We start from the raw sequence: 22,052 nt of genomic DNA, 5'->3' as shown, positions 1-22,052 counted from the left end.
AGCAAGTTCAATCACCAAAAATTCTGTCCCTTAACATTACTGTATTACAAACTTGAAGGTTGCTAAGAGAGTAAATCCTAAATGTTCTCATCACACACCCACACCCCCGCTCCACACATAAATGGTAATTATGAGTGATGTAGGTGTTAACTAAATTTATGGTGGTAATCATTTCACAGCGTATATGTGTATCAAATCATCAAGTTGTTCACCTTAAACTTACCCCATGTTATATGCCAATTTTATCTTAATAAAGTTCGGGGGTGAATCCTGTCCTAAATAGCTACAAGGCTCTTTTCTATTTGAAAATACCACGTGGATTTTCATCTCCCGGACTACGCCCCTGCCTGTCCCTAGGAGGGATGACACCTGTGCACTCATCTATACCTTGGCGCCCTCTTACGTGAAACCTCACCTGACAGTGCCCACAGGTATCCATTTCCCCTTCCTGTAGGCTCATTAAACACTTTGTCATCACTAAATTCAGCTTTTAAGTATTGACAGCAAGCCCATTGTCTTGCATTATTAATATACAGTTAAGTCCAATAGAGCTGTCATGGAACAAATAGACCGCTATGGAAGCACGGAGGTGAACGGGTTAATTTCAACTAGGAGGACAGTGAAAGCGGCCGGGGAAGAGGTACTATTTGAGCACAGCTGTTTTCAAGGACAGGACCTGGTAAAGGGGTTTATGTTGAGTGGTGAGGAGAGACAATAATCGATGATGATTCTCAGTGTCTGAGCCTGGGTCAATGAAAATTTGTTAAACAAATGAACTTTGAGCTGGAGTAACTGAGTGATATGATTGTCATTTCCAATATCATAGAAAAAAGAACCAACACGTGAGATGGAGGAAGATGTTGAACTTGGTTTTTGACAATTATTTTTTAGGTCCCGGTGAGCAATTGATGTAGAGATGTTCAACCAGGCACTTGGGAGAGTGTCTGGGTCCTCTGCAAGCACTGTGCATTTGCTCCTGTATCTACCTAGTGCTGTAAGATTTACAGAGGGCTTTTCAGAGCCACCATCGGCTGTTGATTTTGATTCTAACACACATCCTATTAGGTAGGGCAGGATTATAATGACCAGGCCCAGAGTAGTCCCTAAAGTGACATTTGTGTCTGATTATTCTGTTGTTAACACAAAGAACTGGAGGCTCACAGAAGTTCACTAATTCACTCATGTAAGTGGGAGAACTGGGCAACCCCATGTCTTCTCACTACAAATCTAGGTTATTTTTTTTTAACCACTAAGAATGGTGATAGTTGAGGCTGGGGGAGCAGATAACACTTTGGACAATAGAATGAAGCAAAAGAGAAATGGTAAGAGGATTTTGGGGGCAACCCTTATGTTCAAAGAACAGTCAAAGAAAAAAGGTGCAAATGAAGGTGATCACATGACTTGTCACTTCCCACCCCAGGAGACTCTTCAAGCTCCTTAAGGGATAAGGGTCTGTCATCCTTTCCCTCCCTGACAGAACCACGCAGATTACCAAGCACACAGTAGGTAACCACTGTACTTGAGAGGAGTAATGATGATGACGGGTAGATAATGACTTGCCCAGTGGGCTGAGTAGGTAAGTGCGCAGGGCAGGATGCTGAGTAGGGGAGAAGGCATAGGGACAGAACGTTTTTAGACATGGGTCAGGTGTTCCCAGCGTTAAGGGCTAAATTAGGTGTACATGGATGAAGACAACTGAACAGATTTCCACGAAAGGTCAGTGGGATGGCTAAAACGAAGGGATCCAAGAAACATCACGGAGGATTTGGCGTAGAACGTGCAGTTCGGGGCGTGATTCTCCTGGCCAAACCAAGGACTCTAGAGGAGGAATCTAGGGTCCTGTCTCTGGAGGGCGTTAGTGGAGGTGGGGGTCTCCCTTCTGCATGCGTGGGGGAAGGCCCAAGTTCAGGGCCCAAAAGACCTGATGGTTAAAGGCACAACGAGGTTAAAGTTAATCGCAGGGCCACTTTGGGGGGTGGCCAACGATGTGCTCAGGTCTTTTCCCTCGGTGCTGGGGAAGCCCTGGTCTCCACGCAGCTTTTCAGGTCTCACTAGCTCCCTTGGCACCGGTAAGCGGCGGTGCCATGAGCCTCCTTCCTTCGCCTGACCACCGCCTCTGGGGGCCCCTCTGCTCTGACCTCCCCGCTCTCCCCATCCTTCACTCTTTTCTCCTGGGCAGCAGAAGCGGACGCTCGCGGGAGCCCTCACACTCCCCGAGCCGCACGCCCACCCCGCGGCCTCCTCAACCGGCCGGGAACGGCCGCCCCAAAGTTGCCTGCGCCCCGGGGGCGGCCGGGCCGCCGCCGCGGAGCCGGAGCCGGGGCGCGAGGGCGCCGCTTAACGGTCCCGCGGCCACACCCCGCGCCCCGCCTGGCGGCGCCGCAGCTGCTGCCCGCCCGCCCCCTGCGTCAAGACGCCGGCGCCCAACGCGGAAGCCGCTCGCGGCGCGCTTGGTCCAGCCGCGGGCTGAGCGCCGAGCCGCGGCGGGCGCGGGATCCGGGCCGGATCGCGGACCAAGCGCAGCCTCTCTCGCCAGCCGGGCCGACCCGGCACAGCGGGCGGAGCGGAGCGAATACGTTGGCGGGCGGAGCGGGGCACGGCGCGCCGGCGCCGCCGCCGAGGGGGATGCGGCTGCCTCCCCGGGTCGGCGTGTAGAGAGGGCGGGTCCCCGGCCTCGGGAGCGCGGCGGTGGAGGGGACAGAGGCGGCGGCCATGGCGACCCCCGGCAACCTGGGGTCCTCTGTCCTGGCGAGCAAGACCAAGACCAAGAAGAAACACTTCGTAGCGCAGAAAGTGAAGCTCTTTCGGGCCAGCGATCCGCTGCTCAGCGTCCTGATGTGGGGAGTAAACCACTCGGTAAGGGCTCCGGCTGCGGCGCGCAGTCCCTTTCCTCCTCTTCCTCCTCCTCTTCCTCCTCGCTCCCCTCCTCCTCCTGCTGCAGCTGCTGCGGGGCGGGGAGCCTGAGCGGGGCCCCGGCCCTCTGGCTGCTCGCCCTCCCGGGTTGCCCGCTCGCCGCGGCTCGTCGGTGCCCCCAGACTCGCGCTGCGCTCCAACCCCTCGGCGCCGCCGGGTGCCACTTGGACTCCCTTGGACCTAGGGCTGGATGCAGGAGGAGGGGTCCCATCTGCCATTTGAGCCTTGCGGCCGTACCAGTGTCGGCCCCAGTCCGTCTGCTCGCGGCGGATCTGTCCCCAAAGCCCAGGAACTGGGAAGTTTTTGCAGGGCACGACTCCGCCTGGGCTGTCACCCTCGGCAGGGGCTGTTGGGGTCAGATTCCTGGCGATCGCTTCCTCTGAGGGGGCGGCAGGGGCGGCCTGGTCCTCCGCGTTCTGGCAGGTGTACCTGTCCGAGGCTGGGAGCGTCCGGAGGCTCCCCGCACGGGGACGGTGGTGAGAATATTGGAGATCGGAGAGCTTTGGGCAGCGTTTTAGTGCTTAGGTTTTTTTTTTTTTCCCTTTAAAGGCAATGTTCTTAGACACACGGGATCTTTTTGGCAAAGAAAAAGCCAGTGTAAATACAGCATTGGTGTTTAGCATCTTCCTCTGCTCCTCTCCTGCATCGCCCTGCCGCTCTGCCTGCTGACGAGCCGCTTGGCGGGGAGTCTTGGTCCCCACACCTCCTCCCCCACCTTGGGGAGCCAGGCCGAAGTTACCGACTGCGGAAGGGCGGCCTGGGGGTGTCAGCAGGAGCGGGTCTCTGCGGGCGCGGTGGAAGGCGGTCGTGAGTTGACTGCACCGGTTCTGGGGGTTTGTTTCAAAGGCTGGAGGAGAACGCTTGGGAAGGTTAGCTGAACACACAGCCAGAGGTGCTGGAAGATGCCCCGCTGCAGGCTATGCGGACTGCGGTTTGAGGGTCCGAAATAGCCTCTTGCTGATTTTACAGCAAGAAACTCCTGCAGTTTTAATCTCCTTAGGATCAGGAAACACGATAGGAGCTGTTGGCTGAGCCATGAAAGTTTAAATGCGCCTGTGAATTTTGACCGTGACCTTACCCACTGCAGTCAGTCAGCGTCTGAGAAAAAGTGTAAGCTTGCCTTCGGTACTTTTGATTTACATGGATGTCTGTGGGTCCTTTTCGGCATAACAGAAATGACAGAAAATCATGTTGGTTTTTAAAAGGACATTCTCAGTTTAATGAAGTTGGTTGAAATGGTTCAAAAGCATCGTGTTTGTATGTTTCTTTCCCAAGCTGAGCTGGGGAAAAGGTGGAAACTGCATCAGGATTGATTGTGTTTGCAAGGAGTGGCTGTTTTTAAGAAGGTGGAGAAATGATTATTTCTATCAGCCTAATGTCTGACGCACTGAAGTTCATTTCAACTTCCTGACAACTTTTTTTTTTTTTTTTAGCATTTAGGAATGTAAGCTGTTACAACAGCAGACAGTATTGTACCAAAACTCACCTAAGTTTTATTAAGTAAAATGTTATTTTTTCCTATGTAATAAGGGTACAGTTCAGACTTAGGTTCTAAATCTGTTAGGCTTTTTATTATTATGTTTTTAGTTGCTTTTAAAAAATAATGTTAGTCCTGCATGTATTGTTGCTTTTATTTCCTTTTAAGTTCTGGTGTTTGGGTCAGGAGAGTGTATCTGAGGGTTTAATCTAGTAAAGTAGTGGGGACAGATAATATGCCTCCGAAAGAGTGTGCTCTCTGGGAGTTAGTTTGGACTTCAGTTTACTTTAGAAAACCTTGTAATTGCATGTGTTTTACTGTCACCACTTATATCACTACTTTGTACTTTTGAATTGCTACTTTTGCATTAGAGTTTCTTGCTAATTGGAAATATTTTGAAATACTTATCACGTATAAAAATAATGTGATTTTTAGATAGTGCTTTTTCATTTGCTTTGAAGAAAAGTTAGCAATTCTAAGTGAAATCATCCAGAGGAGTCAAGTTTCCATAGAATGTTAAATAATCATGTTATTCATTCAACAAACAGGTATCATGCACATAGTGCCACCCCCAGCCTCTGTGCAAAAGATGGCTAAAAACGTCCCTCATATTTTTGTCCAGATATCTTTATCTTGAGGGCACTGAGCTGACATAGAAAGGTCTGTTTCACAGCCTTCTTTTAAAACATGTCCATTTCCTTTATTATTTTTGGGGAAAAAAAAGGCGGGGGAGGTGTATATAAAGATGAAATCTAAGCACTTAGATGCCATGTGTTTCTGATTGATTTCACTTTAGGTGACAAAGTCTTAGGTAAACGTTTTCATATGACCTTGCGTGCACCAAAGTCCATAGTATAATATGAGAATAAATTTATCAGCATCATTAAGGAGAAAGCCTTGTGTTGTGTATGAATGGAGACATTTGAGGAAGCTTAGCAGAGAAGGAACAGACCATTCAAATCAGTCTTTCCCTGTGTTTCTAATGTGATCAGGATTAATGGGAAAAGATCTGTTATGAATATAGCAATTTCTTGCTTTTAAAATTCACTTGGATTTGTCTAAAGGACATTTAGAAATAACCATATAGTTAAGTAGTCATCTACTGCATGTAGTATCATGTCAGCATCTGAGACTGGGACTCTCCTGTGTACTATACTACATTAAAATCCTCATTGGATCTGTTTTCTAATTCTCTGATTCTGTTGACCTTGGGCCTGTTAACTATTTTTGCATCGATATTTGTGTTTGTGAAGTAAGATGATTGGATTGGATGATTTCCAAGTTTTTTTTCTAACTTCAAGATTCAACTCCTTTTACAGTCTGCTCAGTTCCTGATGTTAAGTTAGGATACCTGGAATAGTAACAGTATATACCAAAAGTTGCCTTACTATCATAACTTTGCCAATGAAGCTGTACTCAGGGAATTTTCAGGGCTGGGGCTGGAGGCAAGGAAGTCTGTGGTGATTGCAAGTGATTGTGTGAACTAAGAGTTTGTTGGATTGATTTTAGTTGGACTGCATTGCAGTCTATTAAGTCAAAGTCTATTTGATAGAAATGTAAAAACTTGCAATTAAGGTGGAAAATTTCAAGTCCATTGTGGTGGTAATTCTTAATGACAAGAGTAAGCTTGACTTTGTGTGGTTAATTTCATATATAACTGCTTTCTGACTTCAAATACCCATCAGTGAATGGATCACTGCCAATTTTTATTTTAAGTATTTTAAGCAGAGAATATAATTGAATACATAGAGGAAAAGACGACTTAAGAAGGCAATTTTGCCTTGTTAAATTCGGAATTAAACTAAAAAATGATCAGGCAGTTAGCTTCTACAATTATATTTGAATAGTGTGAGGAGCTTGTCTGAAGAGAGGTGCCAAGCCTTGTTTTAAAGAGATATTCTAAAAGATTTTTATGCGGAGTGAAATGGGAGCCTTTTAGAAATGAGTATTTAAAAGCCTATTTAAATATCTAAAGAAAGACTTTTAACGTAGTAAAAAAAATTTAAAGAACGTAAAACTTGCTTAAAACAAATGTAGTAGAAATAACCAGCCTTAATGTTAGTTTTTTAGTTGCAAGCTGTAGAAGTGTGGATGAGCATAGGCAAAATTTTGAAAAATTAGGAGGGTTTCGGAGGTCACAGTGGAAGGATGGAGTGGTGAGCAAACCAAGAGAAATGGGGCTGGGCTTCGGGGTTAAATTGGAACCAGGTGCTTGGGTGCTGTTGGGACTTTGCTGGCTGTTTTGGCTTTGTTCTCACTCATAGCTGTCTGGTTTCTTTCACAGGGTGGGGAACTAATGCTTCCTGAATTTCACATTTTGTGAATTCTGCCCCCCCCCCCCCAAAGGGGCTTTCTGTCTCTGATTCAGTTATACAAATCCCATGGAAGGATTCTGACTGGTCCGGCTTCCATCAGTTGCAACTGGAATGAAAAGGTGGTATCTCTTGCCTGTTGGAGTTGTAACTGCTCTTCCTAGAGCAGTTCCCCAAAGAAGGGAGAGGATCTGCCCAGGTGGTATCAGGCAGGTATCCATCCTAGTAATGCTGGCGTGATTATCTTGGTGCCTTGTTTTGGCAGATCTGCAGTTTGCTGGATAGCGCATCTGTAGCTTCTGTTATTAAATCCTCAGCAAGGTCTAGGACTTGAAATAACACTGGAGAAACAGTGATGTCTTTTAGATTCATGGGTTCATATATGGGCACTGAAAAAGATAAAGGAAGGAAACTAGAGTTTAAAAAAGAAATAAATGACTGAACTATTGACTGAATGGAATATAATGAGGCAATTAAATTAAAACAATAGTGAGCTAAACGTTAGATGAAACTCAGTGAATGGAACCCAAATAACCATTCATTCACGAATTAGTCTCGCACTGTTTTTTTCCTTCCCTTTACTTTAGAGAAAAGAATGCCAAGTGCACACACATAAACAGTTTATTATTAGGGAAATATTTTTATACCCCCTACCACTTGGGATTATATTCTGAGAACCGAATACATTTTCTTCTCCATTTATTGAATACCTTATAGTGAACTTGAATATTCAGGATGCTAACTCATGTCAAGACAAGGGTTTCTCTTTCTACGACAGGATTGTCTGCTATGTCTTTAGAAAGATTTTCAGCAAGAATTGTAATAAACAAACAAATTCTTCCTTATGTTGATTAGAAAAATGCAGTCAACCAGAGCAATTAATTCTGCCAATATACCCTTGGAAATACAAATTCTGGAATTTAAGGGAATTGGTGCCGTTCGGCTAAATGGCTTGCGGTCAGACAGATTAGGTTCAAATTCTGCCTCCACCATTTATAGGCGCTCTAAGCAGATTTATTTAGACGATGTATTCACTTGAGCCTCAATTTACTCATTCTTAAAAGGGAGATGATGGTTACCTCACAGGGTAAGTTTGAGCGTTAGGTAAGTGAATGTATTTTAAGCCTAGCACTGTAATTGACACCTAATAAGGATTCAGTAATGAATAGCTGAAAATGAACACATTCAGATGCTCTGAGGCTGGTAGCATATTAATAAGCGCTAGACAAGTGCTGCTCAAAATTTAATGTGTGTGTGTGCGAATCACTTGGGGACATTTTTAAAATGCTGATTCTGACCCGGCAGGTTTGGGGCCAGTCCTGAGATTCTGCATCTGTCATGCTTTTAGATAATGTGATGCTGCTACACTTTGAGTAACAAGACAATAGAAGGAATATTGTTAAAAGTAAGAAGAAATATTCACGATTTGTCCTGACAGCATGTGAAAGAATGGCAACCCTATGATCAAGTTAGAAGAGTTAAGAGGAGGAATTGTGTGTTGAAAGAGACTTTTGATTTGAGAAGTGTTGAGTTGCAGGTGATGGTGGGTGGATATTCCAGTGACACTTCGCACCCGTGGGGTGTTGGAAGGTGGCATTGGAACTCCCGAGAAAGTTAGGGCTGGGATGGAGAATTAACAGTTATCCATGCAGGACTGGTGGGTGAAGCCATGGGGGTAAATTAGATCTGTGAGGAAGAAGTCGGATCACTGGGGACACCAGGCTTTGAGGGAAGGATGGAGGAGGAAGAAACAGGAAACAAGAGAAAAGCAGGAAGTCTCTTAGATTCTCCAGAGACCACGATGGGCACGGATGTACTTTCTGAGAGAGTGGTTGATTGGGTGTGTGTGTGAGCACAAGCTTAAAGATTCATGGAGCAAATGAGTAGAAATGGGGCAGCTTTTCTTTTTAGAAGGTTAGACGCAGAAGGAAGGTGAAAGATGCCATTTTATTTAGGAATACCTGAGCTGCCTCCTTGATCTTTCCATTCTCACCTCTACCACCCTAATTAGATTTGTTTCCTTTCTTGAACTGTTAAAAATATCTCCTAGCTTACTTCCCTGTGTCTGCTCTTATCTATATTTCTTTTTGTGTGTGTGCCGTAGACCCCCATGGCAGTCCATTGAAGGCTGTGCACCCCTTCTAAGAATAACGCTCTTGAACAAATTAATGAAAATACATAGGATACATCCTACCCAGCTCACAGATCCCCTGAATTCTATCCATGGCCACTTTGGGGATTTGGGGAACCAGTTAAGAACCTCGCAGGAATAAGTTAGGGGTGGTGTGCAGTGGGAACCGGGGAGGGCACGCAGCAGCCAGGAAGAATGGTACATGGCAGGGATGGGCAGGGATTGAATTAATTACCGTCTGAGATCACAGTGGCAGTAGGTGGTGGGATTCAAACCATGGAACTAGGCCAGGCTGGGCCCATGAATTACTCATTTCTTGGAGGTCTTTTCTTTCCTTCCTTAGTCCTAAAAGCTTTGACAAAGTTTGCTGTTAATATGGAGGAAAACTGAAAATATTTTTCCTTTACAGAAAGAAAATGATTGCTTATATTCAAAGGATGTAGGAAGAGAGCATACACATAACTCGTTCATGTAAAGCATTCTGGGAAGCTCAAAACAGTATCCTACCTAAAGATAAGCCTTTCCATTCAAAGTAAGGATAGTTTTTTACCTATCTACCAGGGTTAGGAGTTCAGGCTCTGAAGCCATATGGTCTGGTTGGCTGTGTGACCTTGGACAAGTTACTGAGTCTCAGTTCCTTTACCAAAGGAGATAATAATAGTGCCTATTACAGAGGTTTATTATGTGGGGTAAATATTACAGTTGGTACTTCTAAGATGCCTGAAGATGCACATGGCAAGTTTTTTTTTTTTTTTTGTAAAGGTAGATTTATTTAGAGAGATACATACTGCATAGAGTGTAAGGCAAGAGAAAGGCAAGGAAAGAGGTGTGGGAGTTGGATGCTCAGGTTAAAGTAAAAGTAGGTACACACTCCATAGACAGAGTGCGGGCCGTCTCTGAAGGGGAGGGAGTGAAAAAGGGGCGGCAAGTTCTTAATAAACATTAGCTTTCATTACTATTATTTTTTAAATATTTTAAATGATAAAACACGGAAAATTACTACAGTGCATGTTAAATTAATTAATTGTTCCATTACCCTGGTTCTTAGATAGAATAGCACCATTGTATTTGGAATCCTTGTGCATCTTTGAGCTATAAATCAATCATTTTAAAATTATTTCTGTGCCCTTGCTTTAATGTCTTTTTCTAGTTTGTTGTAATGTTCTTTTCTGTATCTTTAACACTTGCACTAGTGATCAGGTTGTTTGAGGTCTCAAAAATTTAATTCAGATTCATTAGTTGCAAGTTATGTCAGCTATTGATTTGATATTTCACCTTTTTTTTTTTTTTTTAAATATAAGAGACACTGCTTGGGATGCAAAGTGAATATACTGTGGACCCTACTCTCAAATTGCTCACAACTGCAGGGGAAATAGAGGTGTGCAAGGACATGTATAAACAAGTAGAGTAACAGGAATGCTGGGATGGAGGGTGTTACATAGGGTGGTGAGAGTATAAACCTCATAAAGAGGACATCTGAGTAGAGATAAAGGAGATGAAAGGCTTGGACATGAGGATATCTGGGGAAGGGCATTTTAGCCAGAAGGAACAGCCAGTGCAAAGGCCCTGAGGTTGGTGCTGACTTGGCATGTGTAGGAAACTGCAACGAAGCCTGAGTAGCTGGGGTAGAGTGAGGAAGGGGGAAAGTGCTGGGGGATGGGGGTTGGGACTGGATCATGATACTTCTGCCCAGGACTTTTGGAGAAGGTTCAAGAGGTGCTGACATTGAGAGTAGAATCTGCCAGCTAGGGAAGGCAAGGAAAGGTATATGTGGCCAAGGGGACAACAGTGGCAAAAGTAAGCAGTCCAAGCAGGCAATGCCCAGTGGTCTGGTGCGGTGGTGGCTTCGGGCCTCACCACTCACTCAGTGTAATTCACATCACCCAGGAGCCTGTTGGAAATGCAGAACTGTGAGCCTCTCTGCAGACCTTCTGGGGCAGAACGTGCATTTTAATGACAGGCGATTTGTAAGCACATTCCAGTTTGAGAAGGACTGTCTGGGGTAAAGCTTCGGTTTCAAACCCTGGGGTTCCCTGGAGGTGCCTCCGAGGCGAGGCCGAGGCCAAGGCTGAGGCTGGTGGGAGGGAGTGGAGCCCGTGAGGGGAATTTAGCCCCTCCCTCAGCTTCATCTGGAACAGCTTTTTTGTTGTTCTCATTGTCATCATCTTGTGTGTGTGTGTGTGTGTGTGTGTGTGTGTGTGTGTGTGTGTGTGTGTGTGTGAGGGCTGAATATATACTGTGCACACACAAGGGAAAAAAGGTTCTCCAACCAGGAAGGTTGAAAAGCACAGAGGTAAATGATGGGGAATGTTAGGAGATGGTTAAAAAGGTAATTTGAGGCCAGATTTTAAAAGGCCAAGTAGTTGATATTTGCCAGAGAAAAGCTTAACAGGAGTTCTGACAAGGGCCACTTTAAAATTTACCCTGAATCTCATATTTCTTACCTTTTCCCTCTCCTTAAACTTCCCTCTTGTGTTCTGTTCCTTTTGTCCCCCTAACCAACCCCTCCCCCTGTAGCTGATTACCTTTCATGCTTTAGAAAGCTTTGAACAAGTAGAAGCCACCGCCTTCCCCTCTCCCCACTACCCACCCAGTCCACTGAGTTTTGGGTACTGAATCCATCAGCCTACAGATGCGCTGATGGGGGCTGCACTGTCTAGTGTGGTAGCTACTGATCACACATGGAGAGTTAAATTTTACGTAATTAAACTTAAATCTTAGGATTCAGATTTTCCTATCCAGTGCTCGGTAGCCACATGGGGGTGGTGGCCACTGAACTGGAGAAACTGACTTTTTCCACTGTTGCTCACTTCCTATTGGATGTGCTCCCTGCTCCAGAACCTCCCACCTTGACAGCAAAATAAACAGGCATGATGACAAAAACCCTCCTTAGACCATGTAGCATCTCTCACTTCGGCCCCTCTGCGTCTCTGTTCCTTTTTATAGCAGAAGTTGAAAAGCCTCGTTCAGACCTGCTGTGTCCTGTTGTTAGCTGCTCCTCACCACTCCCAGGAAGCTGCTGTTTGAGCGTCCCCAGGGGACCTTCATGTTTTCACATCCAGGGCACCCCCTTTATTTTTGTTTTCTTCTTATCTTCCTTCACTCCTTAGGTGCCTTGTCGGACTCCTCCCCATTCTCAGTCTCTAAACCCCGGGATGCCCCAGGACTCCGTCCCTGTCCCCTGTGTGACTACAGAGCGTATTTTATCTACATGACGTTCTTTAGTTCCATGGCTTCTCTTGCTGGTAATTGAGCAATGTGTACCTTCAGTTCTGACTTCCCTATTCAATTTTTTACTAGACATCCTCCTTCGAATACCTAACAGGCATCTCAGGTGTGTCCCCACTGGGACTCTTGGTTCCTCCCTCCGCCCCACCCCATTGCCCGCCCTGCCCTAAACCCTAGTTTCTTCCTTATCTCAGTAAATGAACCACCATCTACCCAAATGCTCAAGCCCCAAACCCAGGGACCAACCTTGATTCTTCTCTTTTCCTCTCCTGCCCTCCCAAATCCCAATTTTGAGTCTGGACTCTGCCTACTCCTCTCTTCCAGCAGAAATTCTCTTTCTCTAGACCACGGTGGGAGCCCTCAGCTCTGCCCATGGTCACCTTGCCCTGTCTTAGTGCAGATTCTCAACAGTGGTGGCAGAGTGGTCTTTCTGAAATGCCAGTGGTACCATGTCGCTGTCTCAGTGCACACCTCCCAGAGGCTTCCCTTTGCATCGTGAATAAAACCCACACTCTTTCCTGGGGCTTGGAGGTCTCACCGGCCTCGCCCCTGCCTCCCTCTGTGCCTTCTCCCTTCCAGCCACTCTCGTCTTTTTCCTCTGTTCCTTCAGCAAACCAAGCTCAGAGCCACCACCGCGCTTCTGCACTTACTTTCCTCTCTGTCTGGAATGTTCTTCCCTCGGGTCTCTGAATGGCAAGCCCCTACTTGTCATGCTACTTTCTTAGCTCAAGGCTTGCCTTCTCTGATAACTTCCCTGACCTCATCTAAAGTAGCCCGCCCACTCTCACATTACCCTCATTCTCTCTGTGACACTTGACACAATTGGAAACTCAGTTGTTGGCAAGTTTATAATTTATCTCCCCAGACTAGTGTGTTAACCTGCTCACTTCAGGCCCACCGCAGCCGAGACTGGGTCTTATTTATAGCCGTGTCCCCGCACCCAGAACAGGGCTCGTATGTAGTCGGCGCCCAATAAATGTTGAATGAACAGGTAGAGCCAGGAAGTGCTCCGCAGGTGGGCCGTGAGCCCTTCCACGTTAAGTTTGCATCCACGTGTGCACTTGCTATTTGCTAGGATTGAGTAGAGTGTGTAGAGTGCTTTGCTGAGCGGGTTGTGCAATGCCTCAGGGAGCCGGGGAGAGCCTGCTGTGCGCTGGTGATAAGAGGTGTGGTGCAACCACCAGCTGATGACACAAGAGCTCACGTCTGCGGCTGCCTGCCCGCGAGAACTTTGCCTTGTGAACACAGCCGAGAAGGTTCAGGGAGTAAACAGCTTCTCCCCAGAACATCGCCAAGTGAATGGTGTGAAGACTGTAAAAGCACCTCTAGACCACCTGAGACCTTGTCTTATAGAAGAGCTCACCGCAGTGTTATTTCTGGTTATTTCATGTAGCTGGGTCTTTTAATGGCTTCAGGGATGCCCCTGAAAGTTCTGCTGTTCAGAAGCCTGCCTTAAGTTAAATTTAAGGTTCTTCAAACGCTGTAAGAGAAGTGATGATACTCAGGTCTTCCGGGGTATCTTTCTCCTGCGTTACGTTGCTGCTGGTTCTCAGTCATGGTGCCTCGTTCCCATGTTCGCTTGGTTCTTTTGGCTCTGAGCTGCTCATTTACCTTGGACAGTTATTTGCGGGGGATTTTTGAGTCAAAGTGTGTCCCTCTAGAGAGGGTTGTTTCCTGTTGCCAGGTGGCTAGGGCATTACAGATCAAGGCTATTTTAAACTAAACTCACAGATTGGAATTTTGGGGATTTGCTGGTGACACAAATTTAGGCTGCAGTCCCCTGGGGGTGGAGTGGGTTTATTTCTGGTTCACCTTTACCCTAGGCTGTGACCCTTTTGGATCCTAGCCTCATGGTGAAAGGGTTAGATTCCCCCACCTTGGCCGGGCTCTGGGCTCTGACTTCTGTTGCCCTCAGCCCATGGGACCACCAAAGCCCTCAGAGCGAAGTGGCTTTGGTGGGAGCTGGCAGCTCTTGCACCCCACTTTCACTCAGGTTTTGCTGAGGTAACTCCTTCCTCTTCAGCACCTGGATGTCTTTAAGAAAATGTTTTAAAAAGTATTTTCTTGTTTTCAGTGACAGAGTTGATGGGAATAACCCAGTTCCACCCTATTAGCAGCAGTGGACATTGCCGGCATTCACGTTTCTGCAGAGACAGGATGATAGATGATAAGTGAGGAAGAGATTGGAGCCCCCAGTGGGTACTGGTTGGGTCCTTCTCGGGCTGTCCCAGGGTTGGGTCCTGCATCCAGAGGAGGCTCTGAGAAAGCCATTGGTGTCCTCTGGGTAAGAGGCCACCAGAGTCTGAACTAGGGCAGTTGCGTGGTGGCAAAGAGAGAGGGTGTGAGGGTGTGTCCAGGAGATGTTTGGGAAGTTGAATCAGCTGGATGTGGTAACCACGTGGGGGAACAGATAGGAAGAAATCAAGGGCAACCCCAGGTTTTTGAGTTTGGTACCTAGGTGGTTTCTTCATTCCTACTTTCGTAACATTAGTGGTTATCTTTTTGGTCTGTATTATCTGCATACATACATTATCTGTTACTCCTGCATGGAAATGGTTATATTTCCTGTTTTGAAGTTTTCACAAATGTTACAGTTTATAAGGCAAATCCAGCATTTGATGGATAATTTAGCATTTGATGTCCTCGATCTAAATAGATTCCTGATACATGGTTTAACTGTCTAGTTTTAACTAATATGTACTTCATTTTGTTAAAAAGGATTATCTTCATATCTAAAGTTCTACTACCAATAACCTGTAATTGGTTTAGATTTTTTTTTTAAGGTGTTTTCTTTAAGACTTTAGAGAAAGAACTCTGAAAAAGACAGTTTTCACTTACAAGGAGTTCATAGTCCTACTTGGAAGATAGGCATGTAATTATGTAAACAAGTTGCTAAATTGGTGAATTAACAGAACTGCCTTCAAGGTTTATTTGGTTGTAAGTGACAGTCACACAAGGCAGATCCGCTAAAGGAAAAAGCAGGAAGGGGTTTTGGGGTAATCGCTGGAACAGGACAGAACCTCAGCTGAGAGCCACACAGAGACCAGGATCCAAAGCACCTCATTGTTCACTTTCTGTCTGATCTTTGCATGACTTTTTGGGAACTTTTGTTCTAAGAATATGGTCTTTTCTCAACTGCTTTATGCAAGTAGACCCTACCCAGATTCCAAGCTCACTTGCTTCCCGATCCAGGTCCATTCAGATGGCATTTAGCCACTCTGTGTCCTAATTTCTGATTTCTGATGAGTGACAGGGAGGGAGAGAGACGAAAAGTGAGTCAGTGGCCACGGGTCTCCTGTAGTCTGGGCTCGGCTGCTGGGTGGCACCCGGTTGGGGGGACAATGACAGTTCTCAAGCCCTTGGAATCCTTCTGGGCCAGGGACTGCTCTCCCCAGCGCATGTGCATGAATCTGCAGAGGATTCATAAACTGCCCAGGGAGAGTTAGTGCTGTTTGAGTTGGATCTTGGAGAATGAGTTGGAATTAACCTGATAAAGAGGCTGGAGAAAAAAGTCATAGACCGAGTTAAGTTTCCTAGACAAAGCATAATGGGTCAGTGTCATTTCCAGGGACATGCTAAACCTTTCTTATGCTTCTCATCTTCTGTTTTGACAGTTTTGTTTATTTCCATTCTCTCACACGTACTCCTATTTAAATGACTTCTGTTTGCACTAATTCCTTTGGGCTTGGTTATTTAGGATTTGAATCGTGTCTGCAAGTTGCTAGACATCCTAGCCTTCAGAGGTGAGTGCTATTTGTGATTGTAAGACACATGCTTTGTTTTTGTGTCCACCTGCATGTTGAGGAAGGTGTGCTGCATTAATTGACCCAAGAACGAGGGACCACGATGGCACCATGTGTCTGTCACGTAACCTGCACAGAGACGCTCGGGTGGGAGGGGCAGGGGGCCTGAGATCAGTTGCCACCTGCACGCCATGGCAAAGGGCTGCAGTGGCCAGAGACAGGCTCCCTTTTTGTAATTTGCCTGCACAGAGGGAGCTCATTTTCTAGTGTGCACAGAGGTGCCCTGTGTGCTAGCAGCTGCCCTGCTTTTCTTGGGTCATGCATCCAAAATTTCTCCTGTGAAATTCCTAAGTGCTGGTATCCTTGAGGAAGCTTTCAGGTGGTGGTTAGCCTGGACAGACAAAAAGAAAGTGGGGTTTCCTCTGCAGATTTGGATCTACTTTAGAAAATGCGTATTATGTAGACTTTCCACTACATGTGTGTTCCATAATGCAAATCAGTTTACACAAGATTGGTAAATGGGGAGTGGTGTTGTATGAGGCAGAAATTGATCCATACGCAACTTTCCTTGGGTACATCACTGTTTAATGCCTCCAGGTAACAATAACTGGATGAAAAGATACACAACCTGGCCAAAGGCAGCAGAGCGGGTAGGATGATGGACACCTTGTCCCCTTATCCTTGCTCTTGTCTTGACCCAGGTGGCCAGGTACTAGGTCCTAGAAGAACTAATCTCACAGTTCTGTCCGTCTTTGTGCAGTTGGTTCTACTCTATCAAAGTTTTCATTTCTTATATTCTTTCCATCGATTGATCTTCATGATTGTATTTTTAAAGATAAAATTCCTCCTGTATTTCTTAGAAATTAACCCATTTTGAAGACTGATATGTATAGCATTTAGCATTTTATTATTTTTTTTAAACCTTCCACAGATTTTGAATGATCTGCCTAAAATCTATTTTTGGTGTATATACAGAACCTGAAGTTTTTCAGGAACATATATATTGCATTATAAACAGAAAATTTGTATTTACAATTTGTTCTGTGTAGCTGGATGCCCAGGTTGGAATCTCCCTCCTCGTGTTACTTCCAGGGATAATCAGGTGGAAATGGGGTTGGAAGCCTTGTTCACTGAGTCATCCATAGTCTTAAAAAATTTGAAGGTGCTGATCTAAATAAGCAGAAGGTGAATTTCTTTACTCTGGAATTTCCCAAGTTATCCTTCTGCCCGAATACATTGCCCTTTCCCTGCTCTCACACTCACAGGGTCTGGGGTATTCATGTGTCTTTCACAAGTCTGCCCTGCCTGCCTCTATCAGTTTCCAAAATGACTGTGTCATTTTGCTGTGCACATTTTCACTGTGGGGCTAATCAGCTGTACCTTTTTGAAAATTTCCTCCAGCTTTCTTCTGTGCCTGGGAGCCTGAGAAGAAGCTTTCTTTTCAACTGACCCCTCCCTCATAGAACCAAGGCCCCAGGCTTTTACTGTGTTAGGACTTGGAATATGTTTCCTCATCAACCCAAACAGCCACCTTCCAAGTGAACGTTGGAACACAACCCATTCATGCATTAGATTCTGCCAGCACATGGCTGAAAAGTTCAAGTGCTCTGGCATAGAAAGAACTGTTCAGAAACAATTATGGTAAACCTGTAAGGCTTTTTTTTTTTTTTTGGAAAATTGAGCCAAAGGTATAGGACAAAGGCAAATTTAAGAGACATTTTAGATGAACGATATAGGTTAAGAGAAGCTAGTGTGCCCCTCTGACTTATTTACTTTTCTCTTGTAGTTTTGGCATCAGATATTCACAAATTTAAAATGTGCCAATGAAGATTTGATCCAGTAAATCAGCAATAGTGAATATTTTTATTTTGTGTTAGATGGAGCTTCTTTGTTCTTAAGTTTGTTTAGGTGAAGTAGAGATGTTCACGGCTTCAGTGGAATTTAAGTTCTAATAAGAAGAGAGACACGTATATGTGTGTATGGCATATTTTCTGTATGAAAAATATTGACAAAAATAGGAATTACCATGATCATTCTATCCAGAAGCAACAAGCAATGTTAATGTTTTAGTGGGTATCTTTCCAGTGTCTTTTTGAAAAATCTCTCTGAGACTATACTGTCTATGTATTTCCTCATATCATTATGTATTCTTCACAGCGGTCTTTTTTAACAACTGCCTAATAGTCCAATGCAGGGTTAATAGTCTATACATTGGTTCCAGTTTTTTGCTACCATAAATAATGTTGCTGTCAACATCTCTCTATATAAAATGTTTTCTTTTATTGGGTGATTTTCTTTGAACAAATTCCCCTTTTGGGGAGTGACTTGCTAAGAGGGTATGACTGTTAAGGCTCTTGGTAGATGTTGCCAGGTTGCTTTCAGAGAGGGCTGAACCCCTTAATGATCCCCATGATGTAGGTGATAGCCCCTTTACCACATCTCCTACTCTGTACTCTGAGTACCTCTAAGTTGAATGGCAAAGATTTGAATAAAAAGATACATTTATCTTCTTTCTTTGTTTCTTTTATTTCTTTTTCCTTTTTTTTTTTTGAGTAAAGGTAGATTTATTCAGAGAGATACATACTTCATAGACAGAGTGCAGGCTGTTTTAGAAGGCAAGAGAAAGGCCTCTCAGTGTGGGGGTTGGGTGCTCAGTTTAAAGTAAAAGAAAGAGAAAGAAAAATACCATATGATGTCACTTATACGTGGAATCTAAAAAAAAAGACAAACAAACTTATTTACAAAACAGAAACAGACTCATAGACAGAAAACATGCTTATGGTTACCAGAGGGGGAAGAGGGTGGGAAGGGATAAATTGGGAGTCTGAGATTTGCAGATACTAACTACTATATATAAAATAGATAAACAAGTTTATACTATAGAGCACAGGGAACTATATTCAGTATCTTGTAGTAACTTATGGGTAAAAAGAATATGAAAATCAATATATGTATGTTCCTATATGACTGAAATATTGTGCTATACACAACATTGTAAACTTACTGTACTTCAATAAAAATATATTTAAAAAAATAAAATAAAAGTAGATACTCCATAGAGTGTGGGCCATCTCACTCAGAAGGCAAAGTGGCCAAGATACGCTTTTTTTTTTTTTTTAACGTATTTTTTTAAGAGGGTGCTTTTAGCTCATCTCAAGTTCTATTCAGAGGAGCTGTAGGTAGTCTAATAAAAGAGCCACACATGTGGGCAGGGAGGGGGCAGCAGGTCTGGGGCGTGGAGAACAGGCTGCATGGAGGACTGTGTAGTCTCCGTCCAAGGAGAGCTGCTTTCAGCTGGCCCGCTTTTCACAAGTTTGTTCTTCCTTCTGCTGTACAGTCCTCGGGTTCCCTGCAAACAGAGCTGGATGATTTTCCTTCTTTCTTTCTTCTCCTCTCCTCTTCTTCCCTTTCTTTCCTCCCTTCCTTCCTTCAGAGCCGCAAGATCAAATTGTTGCTTTCCTCCAAGTCTGGAAGTTGGGGTCGAGACAGAGTGGGACAGCAGCGGTGTGGGTCACTGGAACTTGGTGATGTGTCGGGCAGAGGGTCCTCGGATCCCAGAAGCAGCGTAGTGTCCACTGCTTATGGTTAACTCATTTCAAGTAGTCATCCCCCACCCCGGAACTTAGACTACACCCACCCTGAGAACGCTAATCAGCAGGCAGGATTCTTCAGCTGGAAGTATCCCAGTCAGGAGTTTGTAGTTAGTTGTTCAGTCTTGCTGCTTCACATTAGACTTGACCTCTGGATGATGCAGATGGATCTGTTCAGAAAATGCAGTGGACGTCCATTGGAGTCTGTCAGCAGAGTGTGTGTGTTTGCTTTGTAAAGGCTGAGTCTTATCACCCACCTGCTGTCCTGTCTGGCTGGGAGCTTGATTCCGCACGCTGTCCCCTCTGCCCGTTATCTGATGTAAATATGTCAGTCACCTGTGCTGACTTTACAAACATTCTGCAGCCTGGCAAGGCCAGGCAGGGGAAGGGGAGCTTCGCCCGATCCCTGTGAGTGCCTGGCTCCTCTCTGCTTGGATAACTGGGATTCAGAAAGGAGAAAGCAGTGGGATGTTTCCTTTCAGCAGAAGCGAATGAGTGTACTGCGTATTTTCGTAACAGAATACAACTCCCTATTTTAACTAACTCTTTTACGTACTATAAAAAATAACATCGCTCTTTCACAAAAGAAAAAGAACTCCAGAGAACATTTAAAAAAAATTCAAGGAACAAAGGCAGAGCTCTTGGCAGGAAAGGAAAGGTCAGGTTTGTAAGCCAAAGCCACCCAGATAAACTATTATTTCCACTTTATATAGATGTTTCATTATGACAGTAGTGGTTACAGTTGTCAGTTTTCAGGAGGCCTAAATTACTGACTAGTTCAGATGAATGCAGGCTTTAAAATTAGCCCCTGGAGAATGCATTTATTTAAAAATTGGACTTTAATTTTTCTTTTTTTAAAGCTTGAATTAAGTAGAAAGTTAGAGGCCTTTTATAAAAGATGGTAATATATATCTAACTTGGGTGATCGACTACCTAAGAAAGGATTATTCCTATCCTATTATTTTAAAATATTAAATGTTTGACACAAAAATACAAAATATTCTATCTTATTAAAGAAATCTCTTTAATTCATATTTTTTTTATATTTTATAAGTCACAGACCGTCCTGAATAGGCCTTGGGAAGTGTGCTGAATGAGAGTGTAGTCAGTATGACTTCAGCTTAATACACAATGTGCAATTTTTCATTAATTTCAAAATAAGGACTTTTAGGATTATAAATATAAGTCTTTTAGGCTCTTCCTGTTTTTAAGAAAATACCTTGTTTCCTCATGTGAAAAATTTCTTCAAGAGTTCCAAAAAATCTTCAGTGCATGTAACATTTTGAATGCAGTTGTCATTTTCCACTTAACCAGAGTGGCTGAATACTATTTTAGAACAAAATGATGCCCCTTTCTGAACCTCCAAAACAAGAAACCATTTAAGAATTCATTTCAACTTGGTAATTTATAAGAAGAAAAGACTGTTCTGATGATATGTGGGACAGTCCAAAATAGTGAGCTAAAAGCTAGAAATGTTTACTTAAAATGATTGGATACACCAGCTGAGGAGAGAACTTTTATCTTGTGTTTCCTTAAAAAACAAAAATCAAAACACAGATCTTTCATAATAACAAACAGATTGGAAGTAATATAAATGTCGATTAGTGTGATAGTTAGGATGAATGAAATATGATGTATCTGTATATTGAAGTGCATTGTAGCTACTGAACATGTTCTGAGAGGTGAGTGTTCTGCTACAGAGAAGTGACCGTGGAGTAAGAAAGTAGCCAGTGTGTTTTGAAAGTATTATATGTCTCTCTGAGGAGGGGAGGGATTACAGATAACTTTCCTTTTTCTACTTGGATCTTTTTGTGTATGTGATTACCTATCTCTCTTTATAGTTTGATTTTTCCCCCCACTACTGAGCATGCGGTACTTTTATAATTAGGCAACCAAGGCATGTACTTAGGTGTGATGGGTGGAAAGAAATCTTCTACGTATTGAATTTGATGAGGCAGAAATAACTTGTAAATTTCTGTTTGTGAAATAAATATACTTGCTTGAAATAGGGATATTTTTCTTTGGGCAGCTGTCCCAGGAAATCCTTTGATGAAAGGCATTTTTGATTGTATTGGGAGAAATGATTAAGTAAACAGTGATTCTAAAAGTTCTCACCTTTTTGTGAGGTTGGGAAAAACAAAGATACACTGGCGTGATTACCACCGACTTGCCAGGTATCCAAGTTTTAATTGTGTATCACATCAGTGAAAAAATCTGAGCATATATCCTCAATATTTGAATTTTTATTTATACATTTCATGTGTGGACTATTGCATTATTTTGTTTTACAATACAGAAGTTTTAAAAGGTTGCAGTAAAGATAAATATTAACAGCTAAAAACTTGCTCTTGTTAAAAGTTATCGTTAATTTTTTTTTTTTCGAATGAAGGTAATGGGGATGAATTTCTATCAGTTTTTAACAATCTTGGTGAACACTTTGTGATAAAGCAACTTGAAAGTCTAGTCCTACATTCAGTTTATCTTGCTATTTGGCTTTAAAACTTACAATAGCTGAAAAAAAGTTACCTCACAAAGGTTTATGGGTCCAAATGGATGAAGAGCATTATTGACTAAATTTATTAACTAGTGATTCTCATTTTCAAACCATCTACCAGTAATACAAAACCTTCGGTTAAAATCTGGTAAATTTCTATTTTC

General features: G+C 43.9%; 1 protein-coding gene across 2 annotated transcripts in view; it reads left to right on the top strand.

Moving 5' to 3' along the window:
• The first annotated feature begins 2,437 nt into the window (after positions 1–2,437).
• Positions 2,438–22,052, top strand: part of PIP4K2A (phosphatidylinositol-5-phosphate 4-kinase type 2 alpha) — a 158,909-nt gene continuing 139,294 nt past the window's right edge. The window contains exon 1 of one of the 2 annotated variants that reach the window (XM_031444703.2): positions 2,438–2,856. In XM_031444703.2, the coding sequence (XP_031300563.1) occupies positions 2,713–2,856 (144 nt within the window). In that variant the 5' untranslated portion in view covers positions 2,438–2,712. The remainder of the gene's footprint in view (positions 2,857–22,052) is intronic. The other variant, XM_010975119.3, reaches the window with a different exon arrangement.

Source organism: Camelus dromedarius, chromosome 26 (genome assembly GCF_036321535.1).
Source record: "Camelus dromedarius isolate mCamDro1 chromosome 26, mCamDro1.pat, whole genome shotgun sequence".
NCBI lineage: Eukaryota > Metazoa > Chordata > Mammalia > Artiodactyla > Camelidae > Camelus > Camelus dromedarius.
This window is presented reverse-complemented; position numbering and strand designations above follow the sequence as displayed.